The sequence below is a fragment of the Protobothrops mucrosquamatus genome, unplaced genomic scaffold (genome assembly GCF_001527695.2).
Source record: "Protobothrops mucrosquamatus isolate PMUCROS unplaced genomic scaffold, P.Mucros_1.0 scaffold_162, whole genome shotgun sequence".
Lineage (NCBI taxonomy): Eukaryota > Metazoa > Chordata > Lepidosauria > Squamata > Viperidae > Protobothrops > Protobothrops mucrosquamatus.
The window spans coordinates 311,366-331,877 of record NW_015386238.1 but is presented as its reverse complement, the minus strand read 5'-3'; the positions used below and the strand labels follow the sequence as shown (position 1 = coordinate 331,877).

Genomic DNA, 20,512 nt, shown 5'->3' with positions numbered 1-20,512 from the left:
CTTGTTGACAGATTTAAGCAGCTGAATCTCTTTGCATCATGCTCTCTGCTAAATAAAAACTGTACTGATTTTCTTTTACAGAAGCACAATCTCAACACTAGTTTATTATAGTTTCTTATTGCTAATATTGCTAATTTGGAAGTTTTTCTTTTCATACATTTTTTTTGCTCTTTAAAGCCATGCGAGGCAAACAAAGCAGCGAGAACATTATACTATCCTACAAAGAATGCATGATAGTGTAACATATATTCTTATTCTTGTGGCCTAGAATATAATATAGTTCAATTATATAAGTGACAAAAGGATATTTGACTGAAGATCGTCTGAACAGATTAACGTTGGAACAAAATTTAAAAATGGTGTAGAAGTTTTATTTCCGTAAAATATGAACATACGACCTAGAAGAAAGAAGAAAATATCTTAATCATATGATCCACGTTACCGATAAAGTCCACTGAGAACTTTTAAGAAATACTCATACAAATGTATTTATATCATGTTTTCAAAGTGCCACGTGAAATTGCGAAGGGAGTTTTTGAGCAAAAAATGAATGGTTATTTGTGTTGAAAACACAAATGCTATGTGCTAGATGTATATTTGGGAAACATAGAAACCATTATAGTTTTAAAATACATGTAAACTTCAGATTACATCCATTCGGTGCCTGTTTGAAATTGCAATGGTGTTGAAGAACAGGGACTTACCACCAACCCTCAAAGTTATGGCTAGTTCAGCATCCCTAGTCACGTGATTGCAATTTGGGCACTTGAGAATTGACTTGCCATTAAGATGGTTACAACATCTTGAAATCACACGATCGCCATTTACCCCTTTTCCCTGCTGGCTTTCCTTAAGCAAAGTCAATGAGGAAGCTAGCAGAAAGTCAAAGTCACTCTTGCAAGTTGTTCCTGCTGCTTTTTCTCCAGGGGATCTCAGACTCCACAGCACCTGTCGACACTACGGCCCATACTCTGTAAGCGCTGACCCACCCACATGTATCTCTCCCCCACCAATCTGCTTGACTGGGATGCAGTTTCAACACTCATAAGCAAACACTTCTGGATTCCCACTTTTTCTTATGTCACAGTCATGTCAGGTCCTTGCTTAACAATCCTCAAGGACCTTGCTTAACAACAGCAATGGGGTTACTATTGCTAAGTTACGGGATCATACAACATTGTTCTTTATGACCACATTGCTTAGCGGCAGAAATTCCAGCCCCAATTACTGTTGTTAATTGAGGACTACTGTTAGTTACAGAAGCTTTCTACTCATCATTATATACATATGTCGTATATAGTATGTTTTAGGGTGTGTCATGTATGTGTTTCACTTTGAGAGCGGGCAACTAAATTTCATTTTTGATGTGTGCCGTTGTGCCCACAGTAATAAAATGACAATAAAGGTTATCTATCTATCAAGTGACAGCATATAATTGGCATCTCTGAAAATCTTCACTTTCTAAGGGAAACACTGTTTATGGGGAACTCTTTAGGAATCAAAGAAATTATCTTTAAACTGAAAAACATTAAAAAAATTAAAACAGATCTAAGACAGCAATTATCATAATTTTGGCTCATTATAACCTATCAACTAACCCAGGTTCTGTCGAAATTCAGATTTCAGACCAATCTGTAATAACTGATTCTCAAACAGGACCCCATTGTTTTTGCAAACAAACCTAGAAGTAAAGAAATAGCTGCATTAGTCAAATTATATTTAAACAATCGTATGCATTCTTTTAGTTTATCTTGGAGAGGAAATACAGATAGAGATGTACTCAAAAGTAACAGAGGACATAAAAATCTGGATAGATTACAGATTGAATTTTCACCCTAGAGGGGAAAATGTTTTCCAATTATAGAAAAATTATTCTAAACAGAGTAGGTAATCTGATTAAAATATTTAACCTTGCTAATAACATATATAGAAACATGTACATTTGTGGTATATAGGACTGAATGAACACTTGACTTAATTAGGAGCGATGGGAAGACCTGGGGATGGGAAGACCTGGGGAAAAAAACTGGAAAAATTGGGAAAAAAACCATTTTTTTCTGATTTTTCCCCCTTTTTTTCCAAAGCTGTTTAGAAAAAATGGAGAAAAAAAACCCAACTGTTCTCCCCAATTTTTCCAGTTTTTTTTTCCAGGCCTTCCCATCTCTACTCTATGCCAACAGAAGGTGCCAAGTTTACTTTAGAGCTGATCCTTTGTCTATGGCAATAACCCAGCCTACCATCTGGAGGATATAGAAATTGGCCAATCTTATTCTTGGAAAAGCGAGTCAATGACACTTAAAGTGTCAAACAGTTTTGTAACCTCATGGAAACACAGAAGAACTACATTGGGTAAAGACTGGGAGAAAAAAGAAGACAAGAAACGAAAGTGTTGATTTATCACATGCCTTGCAAAGTTGTCTTCGGAACCAGGAGCAAGTGATGCAGGATTTGCAGAACTGTCTGAAAATACATCCACTAACAAACTACCACTTGATGCTGCAGGCACAGAATTTGTGACTGCAGCTGCACCAAGACCTAACAGGTCTGCTGAAGGAGATGGAGTAGACTGCAAGAAACAACAGAGGTATTAAATGCTTAAAAAGGACAGAGAGCCAAGATATCTTCTTTTTTTACCCTCATTGTGTTTTATTAAAGATCAGGTGCTATATAACACAACGTTATTCAAACTTGGCAACTTTAAGATACATGGCCTTCAACTAAGCAATTTCAGCTTGCTGGCTGGGCAGATCTGGGAATTGAAACCCACACATTCTAAAGTTGCCAAGTTTGAAAAACACTGCTTTTCCAGGTTAACTTTAAAATACATATGCTACTAAGGTTGTTTTTTTTAAAAAAAATCCTTAATTTAGGAGGGAGAGAGAGTGAGAGATGGAGGGAGGGAGACAGAGAGAGAAGAAAGAAAGAAAGAAAGAAAGAAAGAAAGAAAGAAAGAAAGAAAGAAAGAAAGAAAGAAAGAAAGAAAGAAAGAAAGAAAGAAAGAAAGAAAGAAAGAAAGAAAGATAGATTAAACAAAAGAACCTAGTCTGCCTCCAAAGTGAATGCTCATAATAAAACCAATTCTCTGTTCATGTTTCTCTGAAAATGTGCATGTGGAAAAGATACCGGCAGAGTTCCCAATTTCTTTCCCCACATGTCTCAATTTGGCCTCCCATATTTAGACCCTGTGGATTTGACTGGAAAGGCCCCATGTGATCTTCTCTTTGGGGGCACCTGAACATGAGTAGCTCTCCAGCTACAACATCTGATCAAGCAGGACTTCTGAGTTCTGTGGATATTAAACTTGAGCAACAGATTCAGAGCTCCTGAAGTAAAGGAAAAAGCACACATGCACAACCTGTGACACACAAAATGAATGCAAATCCTAATATGGAGTTTAAAGCATCCTTACATGTGTCAGTCTGAGAAGAGTAGCTGCTGAGAGTAAAGGAAATATGGGAAAACTTTGTATCTTTGTATCCACTCATAAGACATTCTTGGGTTGTCATTATGTATTCTTCTATTTGTGAGTCTGTGATCAATATTATCTCAGTGTGTGACTTTGCATACACAAACTAAATCCTGCTCCGGAAACATTTATATTTATTAAGCAAAACATGACTTATCTATACAGGCACCTAAGTCCTTAATGTATGGAAATTACATGGTTAAAAACAAATGAAAGATGCTTTCTTGGTGAGGGAAGGGTTTACAAATTATCTCTCAGAATATAGTTATAAAAATGTTATAATAAGGTTGCAGTAATAATACACATAAAGTTAAAAGCATGTAAAGGCCAGAACAAATAATAATCAAATTATTGGAAATGTGATAATCAAAGTATGGAATTGCCTAAGTATTATTGTCTACACGGGTGATATTCCACCACCACCCTTTCTGAAACAGCAAAAACAGGTACAACCTACCGCTGTGCTTGCATTTACAAGGGTGGCCTCAGTGCTACCGTTGATATCTGAGCTTCTTTCCTTTTTGGTTTCCTCCAAATCAGTAACTGTATTTGGACCCTTTTTCTTCTTCAGCTTGGCTAGAATCGAGGACTCCCTCTCTGGAAATGGAGGCATTTCTTCTAGAACTGTTGCCTTAGAAAGGAATCAAGGCACATTTTGGAAATGTAAGAAACATGCTTTGACCTCTTAACAGCTTTGTCTAAGTCAGGGGTGGATCTCTTTTTTAAGTCATGAAGGCCACCTAAATGCTGACCATATTAACCACTCTCTGGGTTGTACTTGGGAGAGAGTGGAAGTTCACTAATTCCCCCTCCCCCTTCTCAGTGATTTCCTGAAAGGCTCTTTTCACACCAAGGCCAAAGACCATGTCTGTCAAGTGTGGAAACCAGAATGTCAGTCAGTCTGGTTTCTCTACTTAGGAGTCCCTAAGGAGCTCTGCAAGAAAATGGATGTGGACAGATAGTTCAACAGCAACAAGTACAGACAAGGTAGAAACGGGCTGGAAATGCCGCTGAAAAGTGGCACCACTATGAGTGGGAACAATTACAAATTGCCAACCAGAAGGTGTGGAGCTCTGTACCGCTACAGTGGGAATATCACCATCTGCAGCTCCACCTCTTCACTACCTGCACTTCTTCTACCATTACCACTGTTTCCACCCCTTTCCTCTGCTGAACTAGTCAGCAGCCATGGAAGCTATGCACCATTGTAAAGGAAAAAGGTGTTTGTAATAGAAGCAGCAAGTAACCGAAGGAATCAGATGCTGCCCTTAAGAGCCCTAACTTCATAAAAGTACTTGCTCCTTGACACACTGTCTGAGCATCTACAAAGTAGTATCTCATTGGCTTAGGAACAATGGGCTGCTGGCTGTAGCTTTTAACCAGGTGGCCAGTGCAGCACTATAGGCAGTCCTCAATTTACAACAGTTCACTTAGTGGCCGTTAAAAGTTACAACAGCACTAAAAATGTGACTTATGACCATTTTTTACACTAATGACCATTGCAGGATCCCCATGGTCACATGGTCAAAATTCAGACGCTTGGTAGCTCACTCATATTTATGACGGTTGCAGTGTTCAGGGCTCATGTGATCACCTTTTGCAACCTTCCGACAAGCAAAGTTCCTGGGGAAGCCAGATTCACTTAACAACCGTGTTACTAATTTAACAACTGCAGTGATTCGCTTAAGAATTGTGGCAAGAAAGGTCATAAAATGGGGCAAAACTCACTTAACAAATGTCTCACTTAACCACAGACATTTTGAGCTCAATTGTGGTCGTACGTCAAGGACTACCTGTACACCATTCACTGATTCCAAACCACTAAGAGTGGATGGAAGCTTTCTTAGATTATCAAGGCCTAAGGTCTACACCCCCAAGTTCAGCCCTGGTGTCATCCCTGTGATCTGTTGAAGACAGATATGCAACTGCCTTCAAAGCCACCACGAAGTGCAGAATCATTAAGAAATAAAAACTGAACTCTATTTTTGGAGGCTAGGGTTCATAACTATAAATATATGCAACCATACATACATACATACCAAAATGTCAGTACTAGCAATGGTACTGAGTCTCAGGTACTCAACAGCTCTCTGCTGTAGCTCAACATCAGCATTCTTTAGTTGGCTGTCACTGCGTAATACGTCCTGAACAGTAGTTTTTATCTCAGGAAATAAATTTACAAACTTGATGTAAGTAGACAGAAGCAGTGCTCTAGTTGGGACACTGCACAGATGGAACTTTGAATGTAACAGGTTGAACTGGATGAGAGGACTTGGCGAGAGAAAGAAAACAGAGTCAGAGCTAACAATCCATTCACAGTGGTTTGTTTGATGGGGGGAGGGAGGGAGGGAAGGGGAAGGAGTTCAGCATGAAAATCCTAATATTACATTTTGAAATAAAAGGCCATTTTTACTGATTAGATTGATTTGTTGATACAGAAAGGGCCTAGTTCATACTACTATAGAAATGTAAAAAGTTGAGATTTGATGTTAATACCTTATTTTACGGCAACTGAGGGAGTCGGAAATCAACTTCCCCTTACTTTCCACACTTCTCTTTTTCCCCTTCCCCCACCTTTGTTCCCTATTATTTGCTTTTGTATCTTCGTATTTTATGCTACAAGTGAATAAAAATCATAATAATTTTTTTTAAAAAAACACACACAGCGAAATAAAGGCATTTCTGCTGCTATTTTAAATTTCCAATTTATTCTATTCTACTGTTCAGTTCTAATGGTTTATATTGTTTTAATATTCAAACCAGGGACAGGCAAACTTATATTTAAGTGTATGTGTAGACATTTCTCTTGGTTCTCACAGTTTTTAAAAATTGTAACTTTATTTTTTAAAGGTTCTTTTCAATTTTTTAAAAAATAGAATACTACTATGCTGCAATCAAATCTCTAAAAATGATAGATGTGCCTACTATCCCAAACACATTGCTTACCTCTGCTTTAAATAGAGAAATAATCTGAATAAAATCTGGCTACACAGAATCGTGCTGGGGAGAGTTATCCTACTTCTTAAAAGACAGCAATGGTATACTGATTAGGGGACTGGAGTAATAGTGGGATAACCAGATCCAAATACAAATTTAGTCACATGAGGCCTGAGCTGGTTCTCAGCGTGATTATGTTACAGATGCTATTATGTTTTTACCTGGATCTTGGATCCCCAGCAATCAAGTTTCCAAATTCTCCCAAGATGTAGCCACCCACTTTGACCAAGTTTTCATGGCAGGCTGGTGCTTGGAGAGCCTGTTGAAAAAGGCATTTAGGAAGCATAAAAAAATTACCAATTCAGAAAGTGGGTACACAAACACCTAGTGTGGAGGGAAATCTATAACACTATGAAAAGAAAAAAAAATATAGCCTGTTACGTGCATAATCTTCTTTTAGGGTCCAAATGTATAAGGAACACAAACATTATACAATAAAGAAAAAATATTTATTGGTAACCCTATTGGGTTTTTGCCTCAAAATTTGTAGAGGTGTTCTTATTTATACCTAGATCCACATTCTGCCTTTGGAATAGACCCACAAACCTCCTCCCCTAATAACTACAGTTAATCCATAGGGCAAGATTATGGCCAAGATCAACCAGAGAAGTCTGTTCAAGGAAACAGACTGCAAAGTAAGGAAACACACTCCCCTCTCCTCCCCAATTGGTTACATGCAGTTTTATAATATACTGCTCAGAAAAATAAAGGGAACATTTTACCATGGAACTGAAGGGGTTTGCGTTCCCTTTATTTTTGTGAGCAGTATATTTATTAGCTATTCTTCAGTCAACATTTTAAAATAATTTAACAAGTAATTTACAAGATACTTCACAGGAGAGCAACTTCATTTGATAAACACCTTTATAATGCTCATTTATCTTTAGTAGAGAAAATTATTTATTTTCAATAAATAAGCTCCATTCTTAAATATATCATTTCTGCACCTTTACAATTATACTAGAATCAAAAACCCTTTGCAGGCAATTAATTGAAGCTGCTAGAGGTTATGCCCAGTCCCTTCCCTAACAATGTACTGAATTAGGAGGAAAAATAATTGGGGGGAAAAATAAAATGGGAATAGAAAATTGAGTTTCCTGCCAGCTTTTGAGTCTGACTATTCCCTTCAATGACCTTGGCCTCACACATTGCTAATAAAAAATGGTTCTTTGTGTATCACAGCTTTTGATAGAAAGTGGATCATTACTTAGGGGTTAGACACATGAAAGATGACTTGTTACCTGCAATAAGAACATCTTAACTATGTTAAGAATACCATATAACTTTCTTGAAAACTCTCTCCAAGCAAAGCTTTATCACATATCTTCAGGTCAAGGCTGAGTTTTAAGTATATGACTCTTCATGGCTAGCTGACCTTGACAAGTACCCACTGATCCTTGCCAAGCCAGAAGAAGTTTGCTCTTAATACTGGATAAGTAAGTCCTAGAGCTTCTGCCTAAGGTTGCTGGACCCACATTAGAGCTTTAAAACTATAATAGGCCAATATGGATGCTACGAAGGAAATCAAATGAAGGAAGAGCCTTGACAAGAAGAATATCTAATATCACATTGTCTCTCCTTTTGTTCTGGTTAGTCTGATAACGCTACGCATTCATAAAAGCATTATATATATTAAAAAGGAATCACACTGCACATTTTTGTAACTAACAAATCATCAGCTATCAAATCCATTTTACCTTTTTCTATAAAGCTCTTGTCCCATCTATCAAAAAATACTATTTACAGGTTACCTATTAATGTTTTATAGATACACACTAAATTACAGATGGTACATATAGATCCTAAAATTACAAACTATTAGAGCCAGGTAATTTAAAAATAACAACTGCTAAAACAAGAAGAAATACAAGAAGTAAAAAAAGAAAAAGATCCATTTAAAAAAGTCTTCCTCCGCATAACTACTTGGCTTCTATTCATGAATTATACAACTATTTTGCTTTTATTATAGATTACAATGAATTGTAGGTAGAAAGGACTGCCAAACAATAACCTTTTCTTACCTCAAACACTGTCTTTGCAGCATATCCTTGAACATCATCTCTGTTAATTACTATTTGAATTACTCTGTACCAGACTTCTTCACTAACGTAGTCCCCGGCAATTCGAATCAAATTCAGTATGGTATCCACATACCAGGTGTAGTCCACTGCATATTTCTCAGCCAAAATTGCAACTTTGAGTACCTAGCAGGAAGGAAGGAAGGAAGGAAGGGAGGGAGGGAGGGAGGGAGGGAGGGAATATGGGTTACCTTCTTATTTTACAGTTACAAAAAACAAATAGCCATTTAGTACAACACAAATTAACATTTATCTTTGAACTAATAACAAAGGCCTGATACAGCATTCTAATCAAATGCAAATATTTTTTTGACAATGAGCAGTTTGTATACACAGTTTAATGAACTGAGCAATGCTGGCAGCAGGTTTTTGTTCAGAAGAAAAATGATGCTCGTTTTAATAGGGAGGAATTCTTGCTATAACACTAAACTCTATGTATGACCATTGGTTAGTTACTCCTTTGAATAGCATGCTAGAGCACCATATTTCAAGCTCCAAGTAGTAACAATAATTCCTGTTCCCAAAACCATTTCTAACTTCATTGTTATATCTTTTTAAATAAGTTTAGTTGCTATTGAAATTCTTAAGCACGATATGTAGATTGTCAAAACAAAATAAAACCCTGTCATATTACATGCACAGCGTGCAATGAAAGCTAAGATACATAGTTAAAAACTTACAATTTCTTCTCTAATAGAATAATCAGCCGTTTCCAGATAATTCAGCATTTCGGCTACAATTTGTTGGGCGTTGCTTCGGTCACACATAGCATACAGGAGATCCACTGCTCTCTGTCGTACACTTACATCTCTCTCGGTCTAGAAGTAGCATCATAATTATAACATAAAAACTTTGGGGAAAGATATGAAATAATTTTCAAACATGTAAGTATACTATGAGACTTTGAGAATATTGAGATACCGAGAATTGAATCAGAATCAATAATAGGCAATTTTTGTCATGACATCAAGAAGTCTTAAGCAGTACTTAGCACAAAATGCCTATTAATGTATAGTGTCTGAAAGAGCAGTTTTATTGCCAGTGGAACTAAAGTTCCATTCAGGAACTTTAAGATAAAGTAGAAGATAATTCAATGGATTAAAAATATGTATATATTGCACAGAGTCCTTAGAACAGTGTTTCTCAACCTTGACAATTTTAAGGCATGTGGACTTCAACTCCCAGAATTCCACAGCCAGCATTGCCGGCTGTGGAATTCTGGGAGTTGAAGTCCACATGCCTTAAAATTGTCAAGGTTGAGAAACACTGCCTTAGAAACTCTTTAAAACAGGGATGAAATAAAGAATAAAAGGCCAGTATCTTTCCTTATCCAAAAAATCTTTCTTGAACTGATTAGAAAGTATCCAGGATTAATTGGGAGACACCAACCTAGTAATAGGGCCAGGTCTATATAATGTATTTGCTTAGACAGTAGCAATAGCAAAGAAAAGAAAGCTGTATGCCTTACTGCCTATTCAGCCTCCTCCAAGCTAAATGGCATTTGCAGGTGTAGCAAAGGACAATAGTCCATCTTCAGTTCTGAAGACAAGATTCAAAATGGGTCATCTGGCCATTTGTACAAGGCATAGGAGAGACTTTTCTTTTTTTTCTTTTTGCCTCAAGCAACAGAATACCAAGGGTCAACCAGTACCATCAAGAGAAGGGACAAGGAAGAAACAGGAATTGAGGCACAGCAGAAAATGGAAGATGAAAGAACGGAGTGTACAAATTATTCTCAATTTCATTCCCTGTGGAATGAATGTCCTGTTCCTAAATTATTGTCTATCTGTGGTTAAGTTCAGCCCTAGCTTCAATCATGCAGGAGTCATACATTTTCAGAAAGCAGGGAACTCCCACACTATAAATTTTGACTTCTCTTCCTTTCTCCAGAACTGCTCTTATCTTTTTCCCTTCTTTTCTGCATCTTCATAGGTAAAGAGTGCTCTTCTTAGGACTACCAACACAGCATTATTGTACTTGCTAAATTTTTATATAGTAGCACAAAATGGGAGCTACAGTTCAAGCATGGCCTAATTGGAAAAACTTGAACCTTATTGTGGGTTATGAAATGTTTTAAAGAAGTTCCAAAGGAAAAAAAAATCATAGTTTGCAAGAGTTGAATAAAAAATTGGAGATAACTAGCTAGAAAAACCAATAAAATGCATACCAGAATTTGTTTGGGTGCTAGGTTTAATGTGTCTAGTTTTATCATTTTAATATGATTTTTATACTGTTTTATCTTTTGATTGGGAGTCCCCCAGAGCTGATAAGAGAGGCAGCTCTATAAATGATTTAAACAAATAAAATAAAAATCAATTAAACAGAAGAATCAGGATTGTAGACGATATACAGAACCAAATGTTACCTTCAATGCATTGATCACTGTTTCTATGTGTGTTTTCACAGCCTCATGTGAAAATTCAGAGCTGGCAAGCGTGCACATGCTTTCCAATGCTAAGTAACGAAGATTAGTTTCCCGGTGTTGCAAAAATTGGCCTAGCTGATTACAGGCACGAACAAGCAGGTTTGGTTCACTAGGCAGAAGAGAGAATGTAAAAAGATAACAAACTGTAACAATCAGTAGCACAAATTGTACTACAGAGCATTAATGAGAGCATTATAAGGTATCTTCCCTACCATTAAAAGTCTAGCTAATATCTTCTGAATGTTAGCAATAATAGTAAGTACGATTCCATTTTAAAGCAGGAAGTTTTATCTGTATTATTTTCACACAGCATTTCATAAGGATTGGAAGTGTGCATTTTGGGGTAATAGAGTCAATTATGTATAATCCTGATGGCACGCACGCACGCACACACATACACACACACACACAGTTTCAAGAATAAGAACGACTACAAATTATATTAGAACAAAGAACAAAGAATGTGAAAAAGGAAGAAATAAAAAAGTTAAAAGTGTAGTAAAAAAGAAAATAGAAGTAGAAAAAACAAGAAAGATAAAGGCATAAAGAAATATTTTCTGATATTCTTCACGACAGTTATTAAGTATAATTATATTTTAACTTCTCTCAAGTTACTCTCTTCTTTCTATACTCTATCACAGGGTTTCCCAACCGGGGGCGCTCGCATCTCCTGGCGATGCGAGATGATATTCCAGGGGGTGCGAAAACTTGGGGTTTCAAAATTATAGTGTTTATGCATAATTCGTTGCCGTTATTTCAAACTTTTGTAATGGATGCGAGAATGCATCAGAAGTGTTCTAGGGGTGCGGGATCTAGAAAAGGTTGGGAGCCGTTGCTCTATCGTGTCTAAAGATCAAAACCATAAATCACAAATTCATTTTTTTATTTTTATACAAAACATAAGATTTTTCCAGTCGCCAATAAATGTAGATGTTGTCTTGTTTCTGTTGACATATTTACTTTCCATGCTATTTCATCAAAATTAAAAGTTTTGGTGATATGGATGACCTCATCAGTATAGTTATTGGCATAGGGAGAGTGTTATTCTACTTCCAGAGTGATCATTCTTGGATTCAGGAAATAACATCTGATCTGACATTCCTATGTGACTTTACAATACTACTAACACATGGGAATTACCCATGGGTGAGCAGCATCACCCATAATTTAAGAATTAGGACAAAATAATATCATGCAATTGCCAAGCAAATATGTACAGATGGTCCTTGTTCTTCATAAAGATTCAGTTCCATTCTACAACTATGGAAACCAAGACCTTGGGTACAAGGATCTTTAAAAATGTACTTTACACATGCAGAAAAGCCCATCTGCTGTTTTGCATGTTTATAGAGTAACAAAAGACAAGTTAAAACCTGTAGCTACACAAAAATCTTTATCTGCTATGGTTTCTCCTTAGCAACCACAGAAACACAAAACCTTGGATCATAAAATTAGGACCAAGAGCTACTTGTATTGTTTGCATCAATCTTACCCAAGAAAAACAATTTAACAGTGTCTTGTGATTTTTTCACCCACAAGATTACATTTATTCTTATTATGCTATCCCAGCATCATCAAAGCATCCCCTATTTTGGGACTGTTTTTAATAAATGAAAATACATTGATAATAAATGAAGTAAGCAAATAAGACAACGATTGACTAAGTTCAAAAATATGTGTCCTCTCAAGGGAAAGTGTATGAATTCAAGACTGACTGAGGAAAACTAGGACTGAGATGCACTATGGATACTTGTGAAGACATGTGACGGAGACTCATTTTCAAGTCATTCTTTTAGGTAGAATTCTGAAATGGAATACAATCTCAATAGGAAAAAAAAATATCTTTCATATCTCCCACACAGGCTGCTCCTGATTCACACAACATGCTAAACAAACAAGTGTTTCAGTTTAGGATTGTGGGTGAACTCGGAAATAAATCCAGACTGAGGTTAAGGCAGAGACCACATGAAACCATAGCTGGCATGTGGCTTCATTGATTAAGCAACCAGTAAGTCTTCCAGGAAAGCAAAGTTTAGTATAGGAACAGCTGCAAAACAGAGCCACTCCTATATACTCCTTTTTTCCTGTGCTTCAGGTATGCAGAGCTCATTTTAAAAATAAAACAAAGGACTTACTCTCTCCACACCCTGCATGTTTGCTTCTTTGTTTTTTTTTAAGAAAGACAAAATACAAATCCCGGTACCAGCAACCAAGTGGAAGAAAGACCAGATTGCTATGGCGTGTTGCGGGTTACGGTGTCTTCTAGCAAGAACGATCCTGCTGGCTTAGTTTTAGAATAACTTAAATTGTTGTTCGAACAGCTCCTAATTCTTCAAATTTGGTAAAAATTTGGTAAGATTCGAGTTGGAAATGGCCACTGAACAGGTCTTTGAAGTGACATGCAAAGTGACATTTCAGTGCTGTTTTAAAACGGCAGGCCAGTTTTCAAAGCACAGTTTTCCTCCAAATCTTACCTGTCATGGTGGATAATTAAACTAATCGCCTCAAACAGTACAGCGTTCTTTGCATTTGAATGCTGCACTTTCTTCGATTTAGGAGGTTCTTGAGCTTTGTTAAGAATAGTTTCCAGACATTCTGTGAGACGCCCTCGAACGGAAGGGTCTTCTGGGAGAAAGAAACTCATTAGGCAAATTCGCTGAACAATGTAAAATTACTGTATACAATTACTATACACCTTTTAAATGTCTCATTGAAAAACTCAGTGCTATTTCCAGATAACATCCGGAATAACATTCTCCTGCAAGTATAGAGTAGCTAATGATTTCTGATCTAGGCATCTGTTAACTTCAATACAATACCCAGCGTTAAATAATTTCAATCATAAGCATGTGAAAAATGGGAAAGTTACATTTTTAAGTGGAAAAACGACAACAGCTTGCATGCAATGCTCATGTTTGTGGCAGTAGTGAACTAAAACAAAAATTCCACAGAGTATCTTCCTACACCACAATGTTTCTCAGAGCTGGGTAGGCTTGTCAAAATGGAACGGAGGGAAGATTGATTTTCTGCAATCTGCTTTCTAGCATCAGGCATATATGGAGTAAGTAAGGATCAGTAATGGTGAGAAATCCATCCTTGCTTAATAAGCTAATCCAACAGTCACCATTTCTATCTATATTACAACTAATTGGTTTTAGACCAGGGGTGTCAAACTGCCGGCCCGCAGGCCGGATGCATCATAGCGAAACCGTGCCCACCCCATTGCCGGCAATGGAAAAAAAAAGTTGTGATACGTTGCGACACGTCATGTGACATTGTGAGTTTGACACCCCTGCTTTAGACTATTTGACAATATTGGAGACAAATAAGTCAAACTGAATTTAAGTGCAGGAGAACAGTTCCTAGCCAATCATGTTTTGATGCAATGGAAGGACATTCATTTTCAAATTGTAATAGTCTTGACCTTTTGCCCCACAAGAGCAAGATGTACATATGGGACTCAGGAATGTTATACTTGCAGGAGATGTTATTCCAGATGTTATCTGGAAGACACCTCCAACACAAGCAGTAAATATAGCACTTATGATATATGGCCATCTAGTCTCTGCTTAGCATTCACTTATTATTCAAGAATCCTTATGCTGGCTTCACAAGAACATTTTTTGCCTAAAGTTTAATTCAAATCTGTCTTCCTGCAATTTCTACCCTAATATTGTGCTTGGGTGCATTTGCTTTTTCCTCTGAATGGCAAACCTCAGTTATCTGAAAACTTTAATTGCATCTTTCACTCATCTTAAGATCTCCAAGTTAAATATATCCAGAAGCTTCCCATTGGACAGTTACACAAATACCTCTCTCCTTTTGCATTTCTCCAATTTATAAACAATTTTTAAAAAAACAATGTCCAGAACAATATTCCAGAAGCAACCAGATAAGTATAAAATATAATGTAACTTTTGTTTCAAGTTCTGGACACCATGTTTTTGATACTGCATCCTACAACTGCATTTTAGTAGTGGCATCACATTGGCAGCTCATGCACCACTTGAGATTATCCAGGGTGCCTTTTCCACATATATTGCTACAATGCCAGACCTCTTCCAATCTGTACTTCTTTACTGAATATTTTCTGACCTTACGGATGCTAAACTGCCTCTTGCAGCTTTGGCCCAGAATCTAAATTTGCTTTTAATCTTTATTCTGCCTTTTATGGGGTCAGTGATCTCTCTTGAGCTTTCTGTTTCCTATAAAGTTGTAAGGATTTCATCTATACCATCATTTAAATCATTTTTTTTAAATAGCCAAATGTCACTAGACCAAGGAAAGAGCCAAACAGCATTCTGTTAAAGGAGTTGGATCCAGGTAATGTTTGTTCAGCCAAACTGTATTTGTTCCAAAATAATGAGAACCAGATATGCTTGTTCAGCCACTTGTTATTATTTAAAAAAAAAAATACCAAAAACCTCCATCCCTTTACAGCAGTTTGGATTCAAAGAGCAAAAGTTGATTTTAAGCACATGTAAGCATGCACATAGCTATCTTAATTTCATACACTGCTGTCTCTACGATCACATGCATACATTTCAAATGCTATTAGCTGTTCTTTGCTAATTAAAAGGAAGCATGAAACTACGATAGTTTTCATTACTTCACCTGGTGGAGGATAGCACTGCAGCAATCTCAAAAGCTTCACAGACAACCATGGAGCAGGGACAAAGTAGTAAGTATAATCCTGGAGATCAGTAGATGCTGATGTCACAATCTGAAAGCAGAAATTTTCTGTTACTCTCTGATGACATTTTGTAAGCCTAGGGCAGGGGTAGGCAACCTCGGTTCTTTTATGACTCATGGACTTCATGCTGACTCAGGAATTCTGGGAGTTGAAGTCCATGAGTCATAAAAGAGCCGAGGTTGCCTACCCCTGGCCTAGGGAATGCCCAATGCAGATTCTGAATTTTAATGAAGTCTAAGAAAACAGGAATTAAAATTCAAGAAAATAAAACACAGAAGCTTGAGCACTGATGTAGTGGAAGGTGTGCCAGAAATTCATAAACATTCAAGCAGCTTCCCAGAGCACACAAAAGGCAAAAGTAAATATTTTAACATAAGTCGCTACTAATTTACACAATGCTTGGAAACAATAGACTTCTAAAATACAAACAAATGCATAATTGATTCTTGATATATTCTTATTCTTACTGTTGTTGCTGTTAAATGCTGCTTTTATTTTGTATAATTCAAATTTGTCATCCAGCCAAAGTCATCCAGACAAATTTCATGCCTAACAGAGGACTAGAACTCACCATCTCCTGGTTTTTAGGCCACTTTTGCAGTCCAAAATTTTTCTGGAAAGGAAACTGGCAGCTAATGGAAGAGATACACAGCAACTGCTTCTGTCAAAACTGACCGATCACTCAAAACAGGAAGGGAAAAAACTCTTCTTCACTACTCAAACACACCTAAAATGGCTTCTGGGGAGGTAGCTTATCTGGAGTAACTTTAAGGGTATTTTTTTCTCCTTATGAATACGAAAATGCACTAGTCTAGGTGCGAGTATTATCAAAGGGTACAGAACAGGAAATAAGAAGCCTACATGTACTTAGTTGTATCAAACCGGTATTTGAATGTGCCTTTAATACTTACTGCTTACTAAATTCACAATTATATCACTTTTTTTTAACAGATGGGTGGGAGAAAATATTGTCCTTGAAATTTGTCAGGGAAAAAAAGAACAGAATAACCATGGATTGAAAATGCTCATTTTGAACCAAGTTTGATGAAAGAAAAGGGAAAGCAAGCTGGGATTTTGAAGAGACTTTGATAACATACAAAAAACAAAGAGAATCAATGTGTTGAACCATCATCACACATTTTGCTGTCATGTCAGGGTATAGGAGTATCACATGTAATATGTGTAAAGCTGGATGGGCTGGTCTTGCACTTAACATCATCATCATTATCATCATCATCATCAAGTTGGAAGGGACCTTAGAGGTCATCAAATCCAACCCCCTGCTTAGGCAGGAAACCCTACACCATTTCGGACAAATGGCTGTCCAGTCTCTTCTTAAAAATTTCCAGTGTTGGAGCATTCACCGCTTCTGGAGGCAGGTTGTTCCACTGGTTAATTGTTCTGTCAGGAAGTTTCTCCTTAGTTCTAGGTTGCTTCTCTCCTTGATTAGTTTCCATCCGTTGCTTCTTGTCCTGCCTTCAGGCACTTTGGAGAATAGCTTGATTCCCTCTTCTTTGTGGCAGCCCCTGAGATATGGGAACACTGCTATCATGCCCCCCCTCGTCCTTCTCTTCATTAAACTAGACATACCCAATTCCAGCAACCGTTCCTTATATGTTTTAGCCTCCAGTCCCCTAATCATCTTTGTTGCTCTTCTCTGTACTCTTTAGAGTCTCAACATCTTTTTTATATTGTGGTGACCAAAACTGAATGCAGTATTCCAAGTGTGGCCTTACCAAGGCATTGTAAAGTGGTATTAATACTTCACGTGATCTTGATTCTATCCCTCTGTTAATGCAGCCAAGCACTGAGTTGGCTTTTTTGGCAGCTGCAGCACACTGCTGGCTCATATTTAAGTGATTGTCCATTAGGACTCCGAGATCCCTCTCACAGTTACTACTATTGAGCAAGGTACCCCCCTATACTATACCTGTACATTTGGTTTTTCTTGCCTAAATGTAGAACCTTACTTTTTTCACCATTTAGTTAGATAGCGCCCAGTGTTCAAGTCTGTCCAGGTCCTCCTGTATCTTAAGCCTGTCTTCTGGAGTGTTGGCTATTCCTGCCAGCTTGGTGTCATCTGCAAATTTGATGAGTTCCCCATCTATCCCCTCATCCAAATCGTTGATGAAGATGTTGAAGAGCACTGGGCCCAGAACAGAGCCCTGGGGCACCCCACTACACAGTTCCCTCCATGTAGATGCAGTTCCATTGAGGACCATACGCTGAGTACGGTCAGCCAGCTACGAATCCACCTGGTGGTGATGCTGTCTAACCCACATTTTTCTATCTTAGCATACAAATATGCATATGCACACATGCTTCAGCATTTTGTATATTCATTTATATCCATAATTAGCAAAGGATTCTCTTCTATATGAGAACCATTAAATAGCAAATTCCAGCAAATACAGAAAGTCCACACAGATCTCATATCGTAGAGAAATGGGGCACATTAGTAAAGGAATTTGCGTACAATGCTTTGTTCCTTATAGATATGTTTCTGTACTCTATTTAGACTTAAAATTAGTTTCATTCATAAGAAAGTAGGAAGTTAATTATACAATTTTTCAGAATGCAGACCTGGCCCTATCTTTAGTAAATGCTAAATGGCAAGCAGAGTAACAGCCACAATATTTTTGATATCCCGGATACCTCAACTGGTGCCTTGGTGCATTGGTCCTGGGGTGATCATCTCTTGCTCTCCCATATTATTGGCAAGGGCTTTTGGGAATGACCTCCAAGTGGGAAGCAGTTCATACTAGATAAAATGTTTTAGGAGATATTCTGCATACTGTACTCTGTCATTCCCACATTGCACTCCTCCTCTGACTGGACAGCAAAGATACAATATGATAATGTAGGCACAAGCATAGTAGTGTGTTTCAGGATGGATACACATGTATTAGTCTGTTCTGCATTTGTTAAATTGGCCTACTGTCCCATTACCAGCATTTGAAAGAGTCATATGCCTGATAGGTCAGCTTTTATAATAGATTTAAGGAAGGTCATGACCTTTATCAGAGTCAGTTACATAAATTGCTTCTGGCTAGAATTAACATTTGAAAATTCCTAAAGTTGCACCAAGGTTCCATTTCTATTGTTAAAGATTTCACCTGACTGGAATTAAAGACAATGCTTTCATAAAAAGAAGTTGTGGTTTATACACAGGCCTAAAAAGTATTTGTTTTTCCTTTAGGAACTAAAATTTTGCCTCCAGGAGAGGCAAAGATGCCATCATCTCAGATAATCTTCACTATCTAAGATTGCAATATAATACATTTACATATTTAACAAAAATATACTGCTATATCTTGCTCAGTCTCTCTGGGACAAAGAACAGGAAGTTATGCTGGCAGAGGTCATTCTATTTATGTAAAGAAATCATCCAAAAAAGAAAAAGCATCAGATTTCTGAAGTTAAATCAGGAGAATATTTATTCAGTAGCATGTTGCTGAATAGAGAACAATTTTCAAGACACTAATAAAATTAGGAAAAAGCTTGGCCAAACCAACTATGCATACAGGATAAAAATATAGCACCCAACAGAATAGAATCTATAGACGCTATTCAACTTGTATTATTTGTTCTTTGTCCAATTGATAAAATAGATTCCTGGACTCTATAATTAATAAGCTAATGGCTTTGTTTTAAATACCTCAGTTGGTAAGCCCATAAAAATGGTGAATAATCTGAATAAAAGATATGTCCAATTAATATTTAAATATACTTTTTTTTGTTCTTTTGAGTCAGTCTTGATTCTGGGCAACTGCCAGGACAGGTTCCTGTCATTTTCTTGGAAACATTTCAGAAGTGGTTTGCCTTTGCCTCTTTCCTAGAGCTGAGCGAAAGTCACTGGCTAAAGTCCCAGTCTATGGCAGGGCTAGCATTCATAATCACCCAGTTTCTAGCCTGATATCTTAATCACTATACCAAAGTGGCTCTCCATAAGTATACTTAGGATTGTTTATACCTATATTTAGGGGGTAAATTTTATAGGGTAGCTGTGGGAAAATAGGAGGCAGCAGTACTATGTACAGTATGTTTTCCACTTTGAGTTGAACAAAATATATAAAAGCCAACATAAAAATCTAATAACAATGGGTGGGCTGAAAATATAATCTTACCACAAATCTGAGGCTCACAGATAAGTCACCAAAATCCATTAAAAAGGGCTTAAGAGGGTTACTGTAAACAAGCCAACTGTCAGATTGGTCCTAGTATCAATCATACTTTAATTTTACAGGTAAGAATTGAAATGATTAACCTAATCAATTATCCTGTTTTACATTCTAGACTTATTTTGTTCCACCATTATGTCTAGCCAACAATCTACTTACCCTACTAAGCCTGGAAACAGCCAGAGATATTGAGGTTTTAAATTCATCTGGATTCTTTTGTGCCAGAGTAGTGATCAAACTGGTAGCAGCTGTAACCACACCCTGAAAAAAAGCAATTTTATAGTTCCTGTAAAGTTTCCAGGCTTAAATTCATCATAAGTACACAATGTCATTATTATGCGCAAAGAATACAATCAGGTTTCATATTTCATTTTATAAACTTGATGAAAGGGAATTTCATATTGTAATGGTACTTAATTAGATTTAATAACAGTCAAGGTGTCTTCAAAATACTGTCACAGCAACAAATCTCAAACTAATATTGCTGAAATGCAGAAAGTCTAAGGCAAGTGCAAGGTTATAGGATTGTAAGCTTGTCTGTCAAATCAAGATCCTTAGCTTCATAGCTACCCATGAGACCATTGTGTTCTTTAATTTAACACATATTTTTTACACGGAACTTCAGGTGGTGAATCTCTGAATTCTACTAAACTAAATAGGCTACCTAAAAGT

General features: G+C 37.1%; 1 protein-coding gene across 1 annotated transcript in view; it reads right to left on the bottom strand.

Annotated features, from left to right (window-relative positions):
- Positions 1-232: 232 nt before the first annotated feature.
- AP2A2 (adaptor related protein complex 2 subunit alpha 2) overlaps positions 233-20,512 on the bottom strand; it is a 56,061-nt gene continuing 35,781 nt past the window's right edge. Inside the window, exons 6-17 of the mRNA XM_015821240.2 lie at positions 20,000-20,101; positions 15,581-15,689; positions 13,441-13,588; positions 10,907-11,075; positions 9,222-9,359; positions 8,485-8,667; positions 6,625-6,722; positions 5,506-5,737; positions 3,924-4,097; positions 2,406-2,566; positions 1,599-1,681; positions 233-398 (exon numbers count right to left, since the gene is read on the bottom strand). Coding sequence (XP_015676726.1) covers positions 286-398; positions 1,599-1,681; positions 2,406-2,566; positions 3,924-4,097; positions 5,506-5,737; positions 6,625-6,722; positions 8,485-8,667; positions 9,222-9,359; positions 10,907-11,075; positions 13,441-13,588; positions 15,581-15,689; positions 20,000-20,101 — 1,710 coding nt within the window. The 3' untranslated portion in view covers positions 233-285. The remainder of the gene's footprint in view (positions 399-1,598; positions 1,682-2,405; positions 2,567-3,923; positions 4,098-5,505; positions 5,738-6,624; positions 6,723-8,484; positions 8,668-9,221; positions 9,360-10,906; positions 11,076-13,440; positions 13,589-15,580; positions 15,690-19,999; positions 20,102-20,512) is intronic.